The sequence below is a fragment of the Priapulus caudatus genome, unplaced genomic scaffold (genome assembly GCF_000485595.1).
Source record: "Priapulus caudatus unplaced genomic scaffold, Priapulus_caudatus-5.0.1 Scaffold456, whole genome shotgun sequence".
Classification (NCBI taxonomy): Eukaryota; Metazoa; Priapulida; class Priapulimorpha; order Priapulimorphida; family Priapulidae; genus Priapulus; species Priapulus caudatus.
In genome coordinates, this window is record NW_014577517.1 from 190387 (window position 1) to 209107 (window position 18721).

The 18721-nt window shown below is 42.1% G+C and overlaps 2 protein-coding genes across 2 annotated transcripts; both read left to right on the plus strand.

The window, feature by feature from the left end:
- The first annotated feature begins 3608 nt into the window (after nt 1-3608).
- Nucleotides 3609-5486, plus strand: LOC106810600 (piggyBac transposable element-derived protein 4-like). The gene is given in 4 exon segments (XM_014814005.1): nt 3609-3659; nt 3773-4553; nt 4879-5147; nt 5150-5486. Coding segments are annotated over 4 exon segments (1161 nt in total). The 3' UTR covers nt 5210-5486.
- An 8967-nt stretch (nt 5487-14453) lies between these two features.
- Nucleotides 14454-17262, plus strand: LOC106810601 (ATP-dependent DNA helicase Q-like SIM). Its single transcript, XM_014814006.1, has 4 exons — nt 14454-14943; nt 15536-16275; nt 16417-16476; nt 17174-17262. Exons 1-4 carry the CDS (start codon nt 14477-14479, stop codon nt 17260-17262), a joined length of 1356 nt encoding a protein of 451 aa, XP_014669492.1. The 5' UTR covers nt 14454-14476.
- Nucleotides 17263-18721: the final 1459 nt, after the last annotated feature.

Below are 18721 nucleotides of genomic sequence, written 5' to 3' on the forward strand. Positions count from 1 at the left end.
TGATAGGGAGAAACATATTTGGGGAAGGGTTTCACGGCTTCGTTGACGAAGGCAGGTATAAGAGAGCTCGCGCGGAAGAAACGGGGCTCTCGTGTACTCACCCCTCTGTTGTGTTAAGTGATTATATGTGAATTTAAAACCAGTGTTCTACCCTGTGTTACTTGTGTGAATTTCTGAAAACCTCTAGTCTACCCTGTGTGATTTGTACTGATTTTGTAAGTATTCAATAGTGAAACGGCAGTTTGTAATCCACATCAGTCTACTCTCATTTTATTATCACATTCGTAAGTTTAGTCAAGCAATTACACGGCGCATACATAGCACGCAAGCTATAGCGCACAGTCGTCTGGCAGCAGAATTACCCAGCGACTACATTATAATTTCCATAAATCCATCCATAATTCCATTGTCCATGATTGCATTTTGCCGTGATTGTAATAAGTATTAAATTGAGGCTGTGTCATTATATGCACAATGCCTAATCTTATGTGTAGTGCTGAGTGCGCATTGCTAGGTATAGCGAGTAAAAAGAAATTGTAAATCTTGAATAATGGGTAATGCCCGCACGTCTGTTAGTTAAGGTCTAATTTACTTAAGGGTTCTTAGGTAATGTCGATTGAATAGCTTAATAATTACGTTGTATCATGTTTACCAGACATCAGCCCTTCATGGTGCAGCCCTGGTTAGGAGCTATGTTAGTTGAGTGGCTGAGGAATGCGGCACAGTATACAGCATTCGTTTTTTTATGTTAGTGTTTTAGGACGACACTTGTTGACATCAAGTCAAGCAAGTTATTTTGCGGGGGGAGTGATGTAACAGTGCGGTGCGTAGAGCTTGTAATTAGAAAAAGTATTGTATAGGAATTATACGTGATTTTAGTGTGCGTAGCCATCAGGCTAGCAAGGCACGCCGTAAAATGTGGGAACAACATGTTTACACCGCGTTGGTGCACTCGTGAATATTAAGTAGGTAGACTATACTAGGCTATGTGTGAAAGCTTGGAATATGGCTTTGTGAATTTGGTAAGCCACAGATGACTGACGTATTTAGCTGCCAACCGGATGTTATGGCCGGATGCGCCAGCGTAGATTGTGAGTGAAAACGGACGTTGCGAGATGGATAATAATGCCTATTAGTCGATGGATGTGACTTGTAGAAGATGTTGACGTGTGCCGGTTAGGGCCTGGAAGGCCAGCAGTTTTAGAGCATTTGTAGTTAGGTGGTGACCTCTGGTGTATAAATTAAAGTGTAAACGTATAAAGTTTTAGGCACCGCGCTGCCGAGTGGCGGCCCCTGCTGGAGGCGCGTGGAGTTTTTAGAGGCATCGTAGCCAGTGGTGCCTCTAGGATGACGTCACATTGCACGAGGGTATATATAACGCTGCGCACTCCGAAATGATCAGTTCTTGGTTTTTAGTTGTGACACGTGCACGTGTAGCTATTCTAGTAGTGGCGACTTGACAGATTTGACAAGACGTTATACGTATGAATGCGATGTACGTTGACGGGTAGTTTTTAGCAGTGTTCAGTTTGCAGACTTTATGCACTTTTGTATGTGTGCATATATAAGTAGAGTGTGAATATATAATGAAGTGTTCATACGTGAAAAAACCTCTAGTGTGTTAACACCGGCTTTGGACTCCGACAATGTTTTTGCTCTGTACACTGACTCTTCAAGTAGCTGTTCAGCTAGCGCGAAACGAATTGTCGGGTTACGAAAAACACAACGCAAGGAACAATAATCAACGCAAAGCTTAGAACTCTAACGCTCACTCCATACATTTGGAGCGGCGACATCAAGAACCGCATTCAACTATACGATTCGACCCCCGCACCATTTCACTAGATTCGAGACAGATTGTTGATTTCAAAGTTATTCATGTGGCTGAAGCCACTAGTTCAGTTGGCATGGAAAAAGTTGGCCTAGAACGGTGTATCCAAAGTCTGCAAGACGATGGATTCTCTCTGGAGACACTTGCCACTGACAGAAACGTGCAAATCACAAGCTACCACTGCAATTCTCAGCCCTGTATACAGACAGCATTAGTATGTGTGGCATATGTCCAAATAGTTGTCTAAAAAGTTATCTGCAGCTGGCAAGAAAGCACAGTGTCTGTCAGTGGCTAAGTGGTCGAAATCAATTAGTAACCATTTATGGTGGTCAGCCGCTAACTGCGATGGTAACCCTGATATTTTAAAAGAATGTTTTATTTCCATTATTTACCATGTTTGTAATGTGCACAAGTTCCCCGGTAACTATATTACACGCTGTAGTCACCCCCCCACTCGAACCCACAGAAGAGAGGCAGACTAAATGAGTGAAACTTGACAGCAAAGCTCACAAATAAATTAAGCAAATAGTTCTTAATAAGCGCTTCCTCAATGACGTCACCAAGTTCACATTCTTTTGTCACACTGGTGATTTGGAGTCGTATCATTCCCTCATCACAAAATACTGTCCAAAACGACAGCATTTTGGGATGAAGAGAATGATCGCTCGAACACAACTTGCTGCGCTTGACTACTCACAAAATGTTAACAGGAAACAGGCAGTTGTAAAAAAGGGAAAGGACAAAGGACAGTTGCGATACAGAAGTGTTTGCACAAAACACAACAAGTAGTGGGTACTGAAGCCTGTCATGGATAATAAAGAGTATCCACACATTCCTCAAATGATGGAGAGAGTAGTAGAGTTAAAGGTGGCTAGTGAGTTACTAGAGTCGTGTCCACTGCCAGTCCTCCCAGCTAACATTGCTCCAATACCTAGACCTTCCAAATCAGAGCTTTTGGAGCATCAACAGTCTAGGTTTAAAAAGTAGTGCTGCTGAGTTTGATATATATACTATATGTGCCAGTGAGTACATGTACAGAGAAACCCCCCTAAACCGATCTCCCACAAAACTAAAATTCCCTCCAAACCACATGTTTTTTTTTCAGTCCCAAATCCTTAAATTTCTGCAAAAATAAATCCTTGTAATACATGTATAAACCAGATGTTTATTATGTACATATGCATTCTGAAATCTTAATTTATACCTGTACAGCTTTGCTACATGTATATGTAATAAACATACTGTTCATGTGACCTAATTCTTTGTCATTCCTATCAGTTATGGCAACACAAATATTCAGTTATGAACAAATGTACTGTATTCAGTAGTTTCATCTGTTGGGACCTGGAAATTGGAGACACCGAGGTTCATGTAGTCCGATATGTTCCAAATTCATTTTTGTAATCGAATCGAAATGTGGCGTTTTTAATCGTTGTTAACCCTTTCCCTGCCACCGTCGCCGAATTGCGACAGGATACACCCCACTATAAAACATTAAAAAAAATACGAAAACACGGCTAGGAATTTCCTTTATATATCCCCGCTAGATGGCGTATGTGTAGCGCATCAATTCGACACCAAAATAATCGTATGTTGTTATTCAAAGTTTTGGAGTAAATTTCGATGGAAAATCACCGATTGTTTTGCCAAAATGACCAGAAGACAAGAAAATTAAGTTCAATGTTGAAGAAACAATAGACCAATTATTCGCTGACAGCGATTCTGAGAGGGGGGCGTGACAGGCCCAGAGGGCCACGTGGCAGGCCCAGAGGGGCACATGGCAGACCTGGGAGAGGGCAGAATGCAGCCAGAAGAGGCAGGGGTCGTGGTAGAGGACGGGAAAATAGAGCAGCTGCTGGGAATGCCACTGACTATGATTGGGTTCAATTGGATTATTTAGAAAATTATAATGCATGGATCCCCACTTTTGGCCAAGATCAGGGGTACATTGGTGATCAGGACTTGACTGATGCAGACCCTCTGACCTTTTTATCATTGTTTCTGAGTGATCATTTCTGGGATATTCTTGTTCTGGAGACAAATAGGTATGCTCAACAATATCTGGAGGCTGAGGATACAGTGCTGAAACCCAAGTCCAGATATCATGACTGGTATGAAGTAACAATAGTTGAAATGAAAGCATTTTTCGCGTTGCACCTTGCCATGGGGTTAGTTGACAAAGCTGAACTCACAGACTATTGGCAACTATTTTGGCTTACTGAAACCCCAGGCTTCAACAAGGTTATGCCTAGAAACAGATTTCAAATAATCTTGTCATTCCTTCATTTCGTGAACAATGACGATCGCATATCGCGTGGCGAGCCTGGTCACGACCGCCTGTTTAAGATACGTCCAATCATTGAAGAAATTGTGCCACGCTTCAAAGCCATGTATTCCCCAAGAAAGGAATTATCCCTAGATGAGATAACTGTGGCCTTCAAGGAGAGATCAACACTGAAACAATATAATCCCAGAAAACTAGACAAATATGGGTACAAAGCATTTGTTCTGAGTGAGGCAGGGACAGGGTACGTCTTGGAGTGGTCAATGTATACTGGCCAAGAAGAAGCAGGTGATCCTGACAATTTGGCAATGGGTGCAACTCACCTGACAGTGAGGAATTTGGTGACCCCTCAGTTCACAGGGAAAGGACATGAAGTCTATATGGATAGCTACTATACGAGTCTTGCTCTGGCCAATGAACTGGCTGACAATGACACCGGTTTGTGTAGGACTGTAAACTGTAATCGCAGGGGGATGCCTGATGAACTCAAAACTAATGTGTTGGCGCTTCGTAAGGGAGATGATCTTGTGTTCATGCGTTCAAACCACCTGTTAGCCTGTGCTTGGCACGATACCAAACGTTTGACAATGCTCTCATCCATTCATGACAACTCTTGTGTCCCAAAGCGGATTCGGGCAAGGGCACACCAGATGGAAATCGTGACATCAACAAGCCTTTCTGTGTTGACAGATATAATAGTTACATGGGAGGAGTGGACACTGCAGATCAAAGGTTGAAAACTTATCTGTTCCCTCATAGAAGTAAGAAATGGTACAACCGGATCTTCAATGCGCTTGTGAGCATCTGTACGGTGAATGCCCTGGCACTGCATTACTAGAAGGACATAGAAAGAAGGAGTTCAGGGTGGGAAGACCCGCAAGGGAGATGCTTCAAAGGCTAGTGGAACGCCATTGGCTTGACGAAGTTCAAGATCGTCCTGATTGTGTAGTGTGCGCTGATCGCTCCCGTTCAGGTGGTCGCCGCCAGACCAAATACAGATGTCGCCAATGTGGAGCAGGACTTTGTGTGCTTATCCTTGTAATGAGAGATACCATACTCTACAGCACTACAAACAGTGCCATCTGGATAGGTAAAATGTCTCAGAAACAAAGACAAAATCCTATCTCACGGTTGACATTTATATTGATAACGCACCGCGAAACTAGATCATTTGTGTTGGGCATTTACACTAAGTAAGGACAAAAGACTAGGATAACTTTTATTGTGTTTACTCAAGTACATACGTTGGAATTGAACATAGATAGCATTTATCCAAACAATATAAAAAAAGAACTGAGCAAATAGACTAAAAAGGGAATTTATGGGAAGATATATTAAAAATTTCAAGAAATCCAAGATGACCGCCATGTGATGACGTCATCATATGCAAATTAGGTAAGAAATTTTATTTCAGAAATTTAAGAAACTACTGATGATACTGAACATTTATTTCCATTACAGTAACAGTCTAGCTCTTACCATTTTCAAACAGTAGTCTTTTGAAATCATGCAACTCTCAAAGATGCACTCTCTGATGGAAGTTGATGGCAAAATCGAGACACATATCTTGTCAAAGGATAGCTGCAACTCCAGGGGCGTAAATCCGTACCGAGGAGTGGGGGGGATGATGACGCGAAGGGGGGGTCTGGAGGGCCCTCCCCCAGAATTTTTTTGAAATTAGACCCCCTCAGATGCGTTTCTGCGCGAGCAGGGGGGGGGAGTCCGGACCCCCTGACCCCTCCCCCCCTGTACACGCCGTGCAGTAATTGAAATCGATTTAGGTCTGCCCATGTCTCCAAATTAGGGGTCATAAGTAGCTGAAACTTTCAAGTAGGGCAGGAGAAGGAGTTTTTTTGTTGAATCTCGCAGGGGATATTTGTTACCAGTGCCTATCCCCTCCTTTCAAGAGCGGGTGGAGCATCCCCCATCCCCCCCGGATTGGATTGGGGAATGAATTTCTACGCCCATGTGCAACTCAGTCATAGATATCAATGATGGTGTCCCATCTACGAGCTGCCCTGCTAACATCAGAAAAGGCAAGTCAATCAGCATTGGAGATTGGTACATCGTGGAGTATGATGGGCAAAGATTTCCAGGTGAAGTAGTTGCGGTAGTAGGGGAAGAATTCCAGGTTTCTGTCATGCAGCGAGCAAGAAAATACTGGAAATGGCCCGCTCGGAAAGACATTATCTACTACTTGCAGAACAAAATGATTCTTTGCAACTTGGACATGTCAGAGGTTGCACAACAACAGGCCGGACATTCAAATTTCTGTTCTGATAGAAGCAATCTTAACAAGTGACTGTTGAGATAGCCTTGAGACAATGAACCTTTGTTTGCCTGCACTTATTTTAGTTTGTAAGCACAAAGACGTTCATTATGTGTGCACCCTCCTTAGATTTGTTTTTTATTCCTAATTATTACTAAAAGAGAAAGACACCCATTCATTTAATCTTTTTGTTTAATAATAGTGTTACCTGAGTACTTACGATGCACATGGTACCGGTCATCACTGTTTTGATATATATCTACTTTACTTAGGCTAGCATTTAGCTCTTTACTTTGGCAGCATGAGCAAATAAGTTCTCATCGTGGTTGAGTCTTAGGGTTAGCACTTAAGTGAAGAGACTGTATAATTTTAAGCCACAACTTAAGCACTTAACATTTTTATCAAGATCAGCGAACACAATGATGTTTGAAAATGTAAACTGCTCAAGAGTGTACAAATTTTTAAGGTGCAGCACATGCACACTAGGGTGTGAGAAAAACATGACCAAATGCATTTTTTTGATGCATGGACAAAGTGTAACGAAACTAATTCGTAACGTAACTAACATGTTTTGTTGTTACTGTGAAAATTTTAAAGCTATTACTAAAATGTTTCATATCAAATAACTTTGCAAGAACACCGCAATTAACATGAATGTCACAGTTTTGTTTTAGTGAACCTAGTTTGAGGAACTTTGGGGACAAAATCTTGTCATTTTTTCCATGTCCTCTTTTATGTAAACGTAACTAACGAAATTAAAGTTCTTGTTATCATTTACTGAAATGTGTCTCATGATTCTGTTTTATGGTGTGAAGTAGGTTTTGTCTTAGAGGGATATGACACTACAAAAATAGAAACATAATATCATAGCATCTTCATGTAGAAGCCAACCTTAGAGTAAAAATGACCATAAAGTGTAACGTAACTAATCATGGAATTGCCCAAATACACTGTTACCTGGACTTTTACTTGACATTTATGATTTTTCTTTTTATACTAGATTCTTAATAGCATATATTTTCCTATCTAAACTACCAAATTCTAGAACCCATACCCATCAAAATAGGCTATTTGTGGGTCAAATCAGAATTTTTTTTCCGGGGGTCCATGTCACCTGACCCCCCTAGCAGGGCTTCGCGCCTTCGCCGCTCGCCCTACCGTCCGTGCCGGAAAAACAGTTACCTGCTATTCATTGTCAAATTACCTGCTTAGTCAAAAGTTAACAAGAACCCTGACTATAATGAAAACTAATTCAATCTATGCTGCTAGGACTAAGAGTAGGAACACCAACGTTGATGCACGTTCATGGGGCGGCCATTTTACATGTTGATTGCCTGGTGAAACGTAAACCGGGCTCTCATTGGTTCAGGGTTGGGAACTCAGCCAGTGAGAGCATGTGTTGTACATGGTGTTGTATCTGACATTGCCGCTGATCATTGGGAATGAATGTGGGTTTGAATTACCACTGATCTCTATTACTGTACACTAACTAGTTAGTCAGTGGTTGTAACATGGTTGTAATACAATCCAATGCAATCTAATAAAAATTGTGATCAATACTAAATAAAATATATTGAAGAAAATAATTAAATTTTGAATAAAATGCGATAAAAATGCTGTCCCTGCCAATCACGGAATTTGATCCATTGCCAGTAATAAATTTATGGAACGAGCAGGGTGTCAAGTCAAGGCCAACGAAAGATAAAATGGCAGAAAACGCATTGGAACTTGTTGAGAATAATGGAGCTGAAGATAGAACAGGGACTCAAACAGACATGATGATGACGGCTGATGATGCTGAAACAGTAAATGACAATGGTGACTGGATAGACTCTGACAATGACATGGAAACTGTTTAAAAAAACAATTGAGTAACTACTCTAATTAATGGCGTAATAAAAACAAATGTTGAAGTACTTCTTTTTTACTTCTTGTCACTAAGGTATGGTACGGAGTCCCCTCAATAAATATTTGTATTTGTCACTGGTCGTGCACGTTTCATCGGACACCACCTGGCTGTCGCCCTATTGAAGTGACAACATCTTGTATTTTCATAGACTTTGTACCGTTTACAAAAAATACTTGCAGTTCTTTTCTCAAAAGATTTGCTCTGAATCTTCATGCCCAGAATGCATATTAGAGCACCATTTTAGTGTCAATATCCAAGACGAATCCCGAACTTCTGCGCTACGTGCTATAAGCTGGACCCTTAAAATTTGAGCTGGGCCCCTAATATTTTTACTTTAGGGGCCCAGCTGGCTACTACATTTTTGGGTAAGTTTTCATCACTGATATTACTTGTCATCATAAATGTAGACAGGTATTTGACACCAAGTCAAATTATATGCTTGTTTTTCTTCCAAATTAAGACCACTCATTCAAAGACAATTCCAGAGGCTGCCTCTTCTAGTGATCCGTTCGTGCCACTGCCTTCCACCTCTGAGTCTGGATTAGCTTCACCTTTAGCAAATGTCAGACTGGAAAATGTGACTATAAAGGGCTATCATCACTACTATATACGGCACAAAGTAATGGCTGCGCCTGCATTTCAATCCTGGTCAGTTTTATTGTGTAAATCATTTAATTTTTGAGTGTCTAGACTCTAGTCTACTAATTAGTGAAGTGAGTGATATTAGGCCTACACGACATAAGCAAGTAGACACCATGAGTGAGTCAGATGATTTTGAACATACTGTTCTAACAGATAAAGCGAAAAAACGTAAAGTTAACGGCCGAAAAAGAGATATGTACAAAAAGAGAAGGTTGGCCGGACATACAACTGGCAATGATTGTCACTGTAAAAGGTTTAAGTGCTTCGAAAATGTTACGACGAACGAACGTGATGAATTGATTCATCATTTCAATATGGATTACTCGACTAAAGATGAACAGGAAGCTTATTTGTTGACACAGATAAAGCCTGTTGCGGTGAAAAGGCACAGGCACAGGTAAAGAAGATTCGATGGAACTGAAAGAATTCTCTTATAATTATGAGGTGAAAATTCCAAGAAATGATACCATTGCATGCTATCGTGCCAGTATGTAAAACATACACTAGTTAGCAAACCCGGCAATCAAATTCTTTCTAACAGTAAACAAATCCATGTTTAACCCTCCTCTTGAGGGTCAAAAGGTTATCCGACACTTACTCTTCGCATGTCAGCAGAAATACCATTTCATGCGTCCTTTTAATAAAGCCATAAAAAATGCTATGGTCACGCTGAAACAAAAAGTTTTCAATCGCTCCGTCAGACCATGTCCTCAGAAAATGTCTAAACTCTGCCCTGTGCCCCATTGACCGTTGACCTGTGACCTCCAATTTCGGCACCAGTGATGGTTTTTCCTACCTATGATGCCTATACACCGACTATCACGAGCGGCCTAAGGTCGAGCCGTTGATTTGTGCCGCATTCTGCATTTCTCCCTATCCTTAAGTTAAGGATGGAATGTTCGCCCTTCTTTTACACCTCTTGACCTTTGACGTTTTGACCCCCCAGCTTCGACATCCCAACTCGTTTTCGGATTACCCCACCACGTCCGACTTTTTCGAATCCATACGTCGAGCCGTTTAGATTTGTGCCCAACTGTTGAGGACGCACGCACGCACGCACGCACGCACGCTCATGCGATTCTACAAGCTGCATCTGACTATGTCAGATGAGCTAAAAACTAGAAACGAGCAGTTGCCGCCAACTACATGTATCCCCCGTGATCTAGTATGAATGGAATATCTCTGTAAGGACGTAGAGGGCAGGTAAAGTTAAATAAGTTACAAAGACAAAGGTTTGTTAGACAACGTTCTGGTCTGCCTCAGATGTGCAAGTATATGAAATCTGGTTACCCTAGGAGGCCGAAGAGAAAATGTAAGTCGACGGTCAAGGTCAAACTACGGTCAAGGGCAGTGGTGGTTTTGGTATGCGACAGACTTTCTCCCCAAGATGTGTAAGCATACCAAGCAGTGCTCAATTTTAAGTTTTTTTGGGGGTTGTCCGGAGGACAACCAAGAGAGTAGCATATGGTTGTCCCTCAAGAGTTTTTGGTTGTCCAGATATTATTTAAACATGCGCTGCATGAGCTCTGCTCGCGTGATGCTCAGTGCTGTAAAGCAAAAAACCTAATCATGTACATTTTGTACGTATTGCAGTGACAGCAGACATGGCCATTCGCATTGTTTCATGCACTCATTATATGAAGAGAATAAAATATTGGTAATGTGGTAAATGATGCTGGGATCAATGACGTATAATAATAGTAATTAAAAGTTGCATGAAATTTATTTCATAACATTTACATTAAAACTGTGTCAAGTCACAGATGAGCAAAAATTTTCAAAATTTTCAAAATTATAATTTAGAGGTTGGACACCGGACAACCACGGAAGCAATTTGTAGTTGCCATAGAGAAAATCCAGTCGTCACGAACGACCGAACGACTGTTAAAATTGAGCCCTGCCAAGTTTGGTCGCGCTAGGTCAATTAGGGGCTGAGTTAGAGAGCGGAAGGGAAATATGATCAAGGTCAAGGTAAAGGTGAAATAATCCCTTTCCTTTAAAAACCTTCCTTTTTACCTTTAAAAAAAAAATAATTTCCTTAAGTTTTTGCAGTTTTTACCCGATATCGAATCATCTTCAAATTTGGCATGAAGGTGCGTTATAGTAAAGCAAAGACGCCAATCGTTTTTGGTGTGGGCGGAGTCATCGTTGCCATGGTAACAACATTTTTGTGGAAATATTGTAGAACCTGTAGGGCAATTCCAAGCAAACATGGACAAGACACCAAAAAATAAAATCTATGTCACAACTTTCCTTCCACTTCTAAGTTATAGCTAACATATGTAAGTAAACAGAAATAAACTTTTTTTAAGGGTTCTGTGTCGCATTGTGCAAAGGCAGACCTGTTTTCCCACTGTTCTTAGACGCATTAAAAGTGAGCATGCCAAGGAGATTTCTTCTAAGTTGTATATTTTCTTCAAAAAAGATTCTTCCATCAAAAGTTTAATATGTTTAATTAGTACCATGACCCATCTGTTACAATCCAAAATAAATTCAAAGTTGCCTCTTCCATTCAAGCCGTACAGTGAGTGTACCTGTTAAAGCTTCAATGTGGTGTAATGCGACTGACCGAAAGATGATTTGTTTTCAATTATAGCAAAAATCCACTGATTATTTTATTGGCATTTCAAGTCTGAAATGACTAAGGAATTGAAAGCTTTAGTCAGCATTATTTAATAACGAGCCAACCAGAATTGTAATGCGACTAACCGGTAATGCGACTGACCAAATCTGATTTCAAGAAGAGGATGCAAAGAGATCAGTAAAGCCAGAGATCTTAGTCATGACTAAATAGAGGGCAGCAGAGATATGGACAGCTGCAGAGATGTCACTAATGAATGGATAAAGGGCAGCATTGTTTTATAAACCTACCCAGTACCCACAATGCACTTCTACAAAGCACATGGTTATAATATAAGTACATGATTTGTGCTAGTCACAGTAGGCAGTTTTGAACACTCCTGTTTTCACTTGTTTACTTGTAAATACAAGGTTCCCACTCAAATGGTTAGCTTAAATTTAAGGACTTTCATGGATTTGCGCGAGCTTTGGAGCACCTTCCATCACACGTGAAGATTGTGTCCTTGTGGTCCGATGGACCGCGGTCACAGTTCAAGAACAAGTTTGTAGCTGCAGCAATTAAAGATCTTGAGAAAAAGCATGATGTCAAAATCAAATGGTCTTTCTTTGCAACGTCACATGGAAAGGGGCCTGTTGACGGAATCGGGGGTGCAGCAAAGAGGTTTGTGTGGGATGCTGTAAGATTGCGGAAGCATAGCGTCAGAAATGCAGCAACCTTTGCAAGTGCCGCATCCAACATGCCCAAGGTCAAGGTACATGAACTTACAGCAGCTGACATCAATGCAAGAAATAAAAATCTTGACCTAGATGCGACCTTTGAAAAAGCTAAACAAATCAAAGACATTGCACAGAAGCATTTCATCCTCCCCCCTACACCCACTCTGTCTCTACAGTGTATCATCCCTACACCCCTCCCCCCTGACCCCTACACCCTCTCTGTCTCTACAGTGTATCATCCCTACACCCCTCCCCCTGCACCCTCCCTGTCTCTACAGTGTATCATTCCTACACCCCTCCCTGTCTCTACAGTGTATCATCCCTACACCCCTCCTCCTACACCCTTCCTGTCACCACAGTGTATCATCCCTACACCCCTCTCTATACATACACTTGTAAACACATACGTACGAACTTGTCTTATCTTGAACTCACGGAGAAATGAATTGCGCAACAAACCCATACAGCTGATGGGTAGCGAATGGATTGCACGTGTACTACTGTTTTGATTTAGGCCAATTTTGTTTTAGGGAAAGCATTGTTTCTTGTTGCGATTCACATTCTCAAAATTTGCTTCCAGTAAACCACACGTACACACACGTACACGCGCACACGCACACGCACACGCACACGCACACGCACACACACACACACACGTACACACACACTCGGAAATCAGCAGAGCGTCCCCTTGCGCAATCATGCGTGTACGTGTCGCAAGATCTCTGTGTGAGATGGATGTCCGGACGCGTAGCCTAGCGGTTCCTTTTCCGGAACCGGTCGCGTAGCCACGGCCTTATTTTTATTGTGCCAGGCGGGCCACCAACCCGACAGTTTCAGGTGGCCCGACGCCGTTTCAGGTGGCCATGGCACCCGGGCCACCGTTAAAGTCGAGCCCTGCTTATTTGATGGACAAACTTTAATGCGACTGACCGTAATGCGACTAACCAGGGTTTTTCTGTACACAAAGGATACTTTTAAGTTGCTTACCAAATGTAAATACCTTATTTGAGACTTCTGTGTGGAGGTCATGTGTTGCATGTAATAAACTGGAAAGTGTTTTGGTTGAGGAAACTTTTGAATTGTGATAAGTGGATTTTTTGCCTTGGCCTTGTTCGCGTAATGCCGACTGACCGATTTTTACGATGTCATGGCATCTCACAGTACAAAGCCTGCAACATTTCCAATAGCCATTACTTTAAAGCTTTGGCGTGTCAAGTTGAAATCAGTGTATAAACTTGACAGAAAGACTCACCCTTGTAAAAACTGCATACCACCAAATTAAGATTGACACCACTAAAAGTGTAATGCGACTGACCGTGGAATTGCCCTGTAACTTGTGCTGTTTTTACCCGATTGTCATGGAATTTGGCACACAGGGCTGATATAACATGTCCTATATATATATATATATATATATGTATAAATTGGTCCTGTGTGCCAAATTTCATGACAATCAGGTAAAAACTAATGATCCGAGAAGCACTGCAGCCGGTAGAGCGCTCACAAGGAAATCTCTGCGGCGGCGGCGCGACGAGGCCAAATCCATAGTATCCCCCCGAACTCTTTCGGGGGATACAATTATTTATAACGCTGTCAATAACACTTGATTCACCATTCTGCCCGATACTACCGATACTGCGATACAAAACTAATACGCTATAACCCACATAACTGTGGCAACAACATGGCGGCCGTGCTTGCATGGCGCTCAACACGGATTGCGATTTAACAGTGAATTATTGAAATAATATATAGTGTTTGTACAGTACCCAGTGGCTAATATCGATTGATTACGAATGCAGGACACCGCGTAAGTCCTAATTAGCATCTGTCCCCGTATAGTTTACATTTTATTGGGACCAACGCGTACGTGATTCGGTACACCTGAAAATGATCCGCTATTACTGCAAGCACATGAGATCGTCATCGACTCGGCAGAAGCGATGTATGGCATCTAATTAAAAACACAAGTATATTCCAAATAAAGGCAGATAACAAATTTTCAAAATATATATATATATATATATATATATATATATATACTGTAAACGAGCCTAATTGAAAGCACATTCTAGCATTTTGCAGGTAGTGATCCTAACCTGTATGATACAGGCGGTTCCGGTTCCGCTTCAGCTCACTTCACCGCCTGTACCGCTTGCTTCTTCAGCCCGCTTCCCAAGAAATGATTGCGCCCAATCAGAGAGCTGTAGCGGGATTACGTCACTACCGGTTAAAATTAAAATGGCGACCATGGCGAAAGCTGTAAGCGATGTTGAGACAAAATATCACATTGAGTTCAAAACCTACCAAAAGACGGCAATTGAGTCAGTAGTGAATGGCAAGGATACATTTGTTGTTCTTCCAACTGGCTACGGCAAGTCATACATATACTCGTTTCTGCCAGAAGTGTTCAATGGAGTGCTCGGACAGACCGACTCGTCTTTGCTAGTTATCTCACCATTACAGTCATTGATGGTAGATCAGGTCAGAGCATTGACAGATTTCGGCATAAAAGCTACCTTTGTTGGCGAGATGCAGAACGATAGCAATGTTGACACTGAAATTGAGAAAGGACATTTTTCAATTGTTTTTGCATCCCCGGAGGCTGTACTGACGAGCACACGATGGCGAAGGGTGTTGACCAGAGGTAGATTTCAGCAGACTCTGAAGGCTGTAGCAGTAGACGAAGCACATTGTATTACGCAGTGGTAAGTTATATTACCGATAAAATTAAATTAAATTCAGGTAATCTGTACATTTTTTAGGTATATATAAATTAATCTACAGATAACAAATATTGGTTTTAAAATGAAATATATACTAATTTTCTTGTGAGGTTTTTTAAATATATTTACAATACAATATGTATGTATGTGTGTGTGGTATGTATTTATGTTTGTATGTATGTATCTTTGTATACATGTGTATGTATGTATTATATGTATGTATATCTATATTGATATGTGTGTATGTATGTACATGTATGTATGTATGCAAAGTTACTTCGCAAATTCATGAATATTTGTCACCTGTTTCTTAATTTATATAAATATTAAAATAATTAGTGATATCAACAATTTGATCGGGTTAAAACTAAAAAGTTTGCTACTAAAATTACTATTCTACTTGAATAATGATCAACTCACATTTTGTCATTTGTGTCAGTTTTTCGATTCGTTGATAACTTAGTTTGAAATTTGTTATAATATAAAAGCATTGATTTAATAACTTAGTAATGTGACGTATCAAGGTATATTTATATATATTATGTTTGATATGTTTTTATTGTTACTTTAACAGGGGAGCCGACTTCCGCCAGGAATACGCTAGACTCAACGAAATCCGCTCTGTGATCGCCAGTGACACTCCGTTCTTGGCCCTAACCGCTACAGCCACCGAGGGAATGAGGAAGGAGATCTTCAAATCACTACAAATGTCATCCGACAGCACGACAGTGGCAATAATTCCGGAAAGGACCAACATCCGGTATACCTTCCAAAAGGTCAAGAAAGACATAGGACAGAATCTGTACTGGTTGGTTCAGGAGCTGCTGTCCAAATCAGACCCGTGCAAAGCCATCATATACTGTAGAAACATTGCATCATGTGCAGATTTGTACGAACACTTCATGCTTGCGCTGGGGGATAAGGCATTTACATCAAAGGAAAAGACTTTGCAGAGTCGTGTTGTGGGGATGTTCCATAGATCGACTTCGGATGCCAACAAGACACATATCTTGGAGACCTTTGTTAAGGCCGATTCGCAGCTTAGAGTAGTTTTTGCCACGATAGCATTTGGCATGGGAGTAAACATCCCAGATGTAGATATTGTTGTGCATTGGGGTGCACCCAGGGGTGTAGAACAATTCGCACAGGAGTCTGGAAGAGCCGGTAGAGATGGCAGACAAGCAGACTCCATTGTCTACTACAATGGATATGACTTGAGATCGGGCAGCTCCACCAAGGAGGTGAGGGCTCTGTGTACAGGCGATACCTGTTCCCCAGGCGCTCTGTGCTACAGGCGATACCTGTTCCTCGGCAGTACATGAACAAGTTACTTTAAACTGGAAGGTGTCAGTTCAACTTCCACTGATCTGAGTGAGGATGCAGATATCATCAATGACATCAAGTGCTGCACATTGTGGCAAATCGGAAATTGTGAATGTGGTTCGTGCTTTACAGTCGCAGCACTTGTGCCGAGCAGTCACGAAATGCTCAGCTTGTTGTACCCGGAAGCTGGGAGTGAGTGCGAGATCTGTCCACCCAATCAGTGTCGGATTTACTAAGCAGCTAATTTAACTCGACTTCCGTATGTGTCTGTGCGAGGAAATGGTCATTCCAACTCTTCGACAACCATTGATTTATGAACCCGGTTGAGTCGTGAAAGTTAGTGACAGTCGTGGTGAATCCTGCATGTTTTTTAATGTGCAGGATGATGACATTGCGAGTCTTGGTCTCTGCTTCACATGAGCTTGGACTGGGGCACATATCTGAGAGAGAATCTCAATGAGTATACAGTGAGGATCTACATAGCCTCGTCATATCAGCGAGCTATTGCGACGCCCATCATTTCGTCGTGTAACGTCGTGTTCCAACCCTTCGGACGTATCGCGATGTTATAGCTAGCGTCTCGACGACAACACCGGATAGAGCGATCTCGTGACCGTGTATTGCTCCTACGTAATAGAGACGAGAGCAGTTGGTTGACCGTCGCCCCTCATCAAATAGGGAAGTTAAGTTGTTACTATTCGCTACTCTGCAGGTTAGAGCGCGTTGTACACTGAATGGTCTCAGTACATTGAGTTAGAGGCACTTACACGCTACGATGACACATACGTAAGCAGGTGAGTGCGTTATAGTCCTGCAACCCTCACGCGCTTAAGGGCGCCGACAATCCCTCATTGACGATCAGCTTTAACCACTCGTACCGTTTCACCAGAACTCTCTGCGGTCGTGTATGACCGAGAGCTTATGGAGAGCGCAGACTACGCGGAATTTCTGAGACATCTGTACCATACTCTTATCTGACCTCCCTGTAGCCAAGGCTGCTGTAATGCACGACAACTTGTCCAGATTAGCTGTTATCGCAACGTTTCGAGACATTACACAGCTCTCTAATGGAGAGCGAGAGAGAGAAGCGACACCGCTACTTCTCTAGTTAAGCTGCGAGCTGTATTCGGATTATAGAAGTATATTTCCTGAATCTCACGTTCTCAGGATATTTCAGAGTATGTTACATTAGACTCGAAAATTACTATTGGATACTCATAGCGTGTCTCTGAACCTTTACTGGTTTTTCTCTCTCTCTGTACCATGGCGTAATTTTATGCGTAAGGAACAATCCCCATCTTTTGGTGTGAGATATTGATGTTATCGCTATTACTATGATGTATATTTACCGGTATAATATAGATTCTGTAAGATCGCGAGCCAGTACGTGACGCACACGGTACCGAACAGACTAGCTAAGCCTCGGTTGTGGATAGTACTGATAATTTGCGACTAGAATTATCTGTCTCTCGGTCCCGAATACATTTGAAGTGGCCAATTTTTCGTTCAACATAGCAAAAATGGTTGACATCAGCTCTACACTTCGGCTTCTGGCATCGTGTGGACTAGCGGCACCCTATGTTTCTTGGAGGCTTGAGGGGGCAATAAATAAACATTGGCGGCGGGCTGCGTTTCGTGTTATCACACAGATCTGTCGAAGGCAGCTCTTGTGTGTCTAACCTTCATTCCATATGTGTCACTAGATTACCACGCCCCACTGAACTGTATCTAAAGACCTCTCGTCAACATCAAAACATGGTGTCAGAATAAACGATAAAGAGCATAGCCGCGCGTATGCTACAGGGAACTTATAGTAGCTTAGCAACCCAGTTGTGATAGTGCGCGCCCATGTTATGCTCAGTTTGCCAGCGTGGTTGCGTATGATGGTCAGTTATCAAGGGTGCAGATCGCGCGGCTAAATTGTTAGTGCTATGCTAACGACGCGCATCTCGGTTCTAGTGGCTTCTGTCGTGATACCTACTGTGCGTATTTTCGGATGAGCAGTTGACCTTTGATCTGACCCTATACCGCTCCTGGGCGGAACTTTACATCACGCTTCATGCCCTGGCCGGTTACGTAGTGACTATGGCCACAAGTTCGCAAGTCCAACCCACCTGAGTGCATCTCGCACTGTTGAGCGACGCCGGAGAGGCTGTCGGTCACAAATGCTGCCATGCAGCAGAACGGAATGCCCTTTGCGTTGGAGTAGACATTCAGGACCACAGAGGGTCTAATTGCGTTGCTCAGAATATATCGGGAGCAAGCCAGTAACTTCAGAAGCGGTAGACGACCCCTCATTTAACTCAATGGGTTGTATTGAAGCCGCAGGCGAGGACCGAGGTTTCTAATGAATGTCCTGAAGTCTAACGCGAGGAATATGCAAGAGGGACAATGGACTTATTCGAGCCTCACTAAAGACCGTTAAACTGGAGAGACT

Bases quoted from the DNA above. Each gene is read 5' to 3' on its own strand.
- LOC106810601 (XM_014814006.1), top strand. From the start codon at position 14,477: ATGGCGACCATGGCGAAAGCTGTAAGCGATGTTGAGACAAAATATCAC. The intron at 14,944-15,535 runs GTAAGTTATATT...TTACTTTAACAG, and splicing joins GCACATTGTATTACGCAGTG to GGGAGCCGACTTCCGCCAGG. The intron at 16,477-17,173 runs GTGAGTGCGAGA...CCGTTTCACCAG, and splicing joins GTTGTACCCGGAAGCTGGGA to AACTCTCTGCGGTCGTGTAT.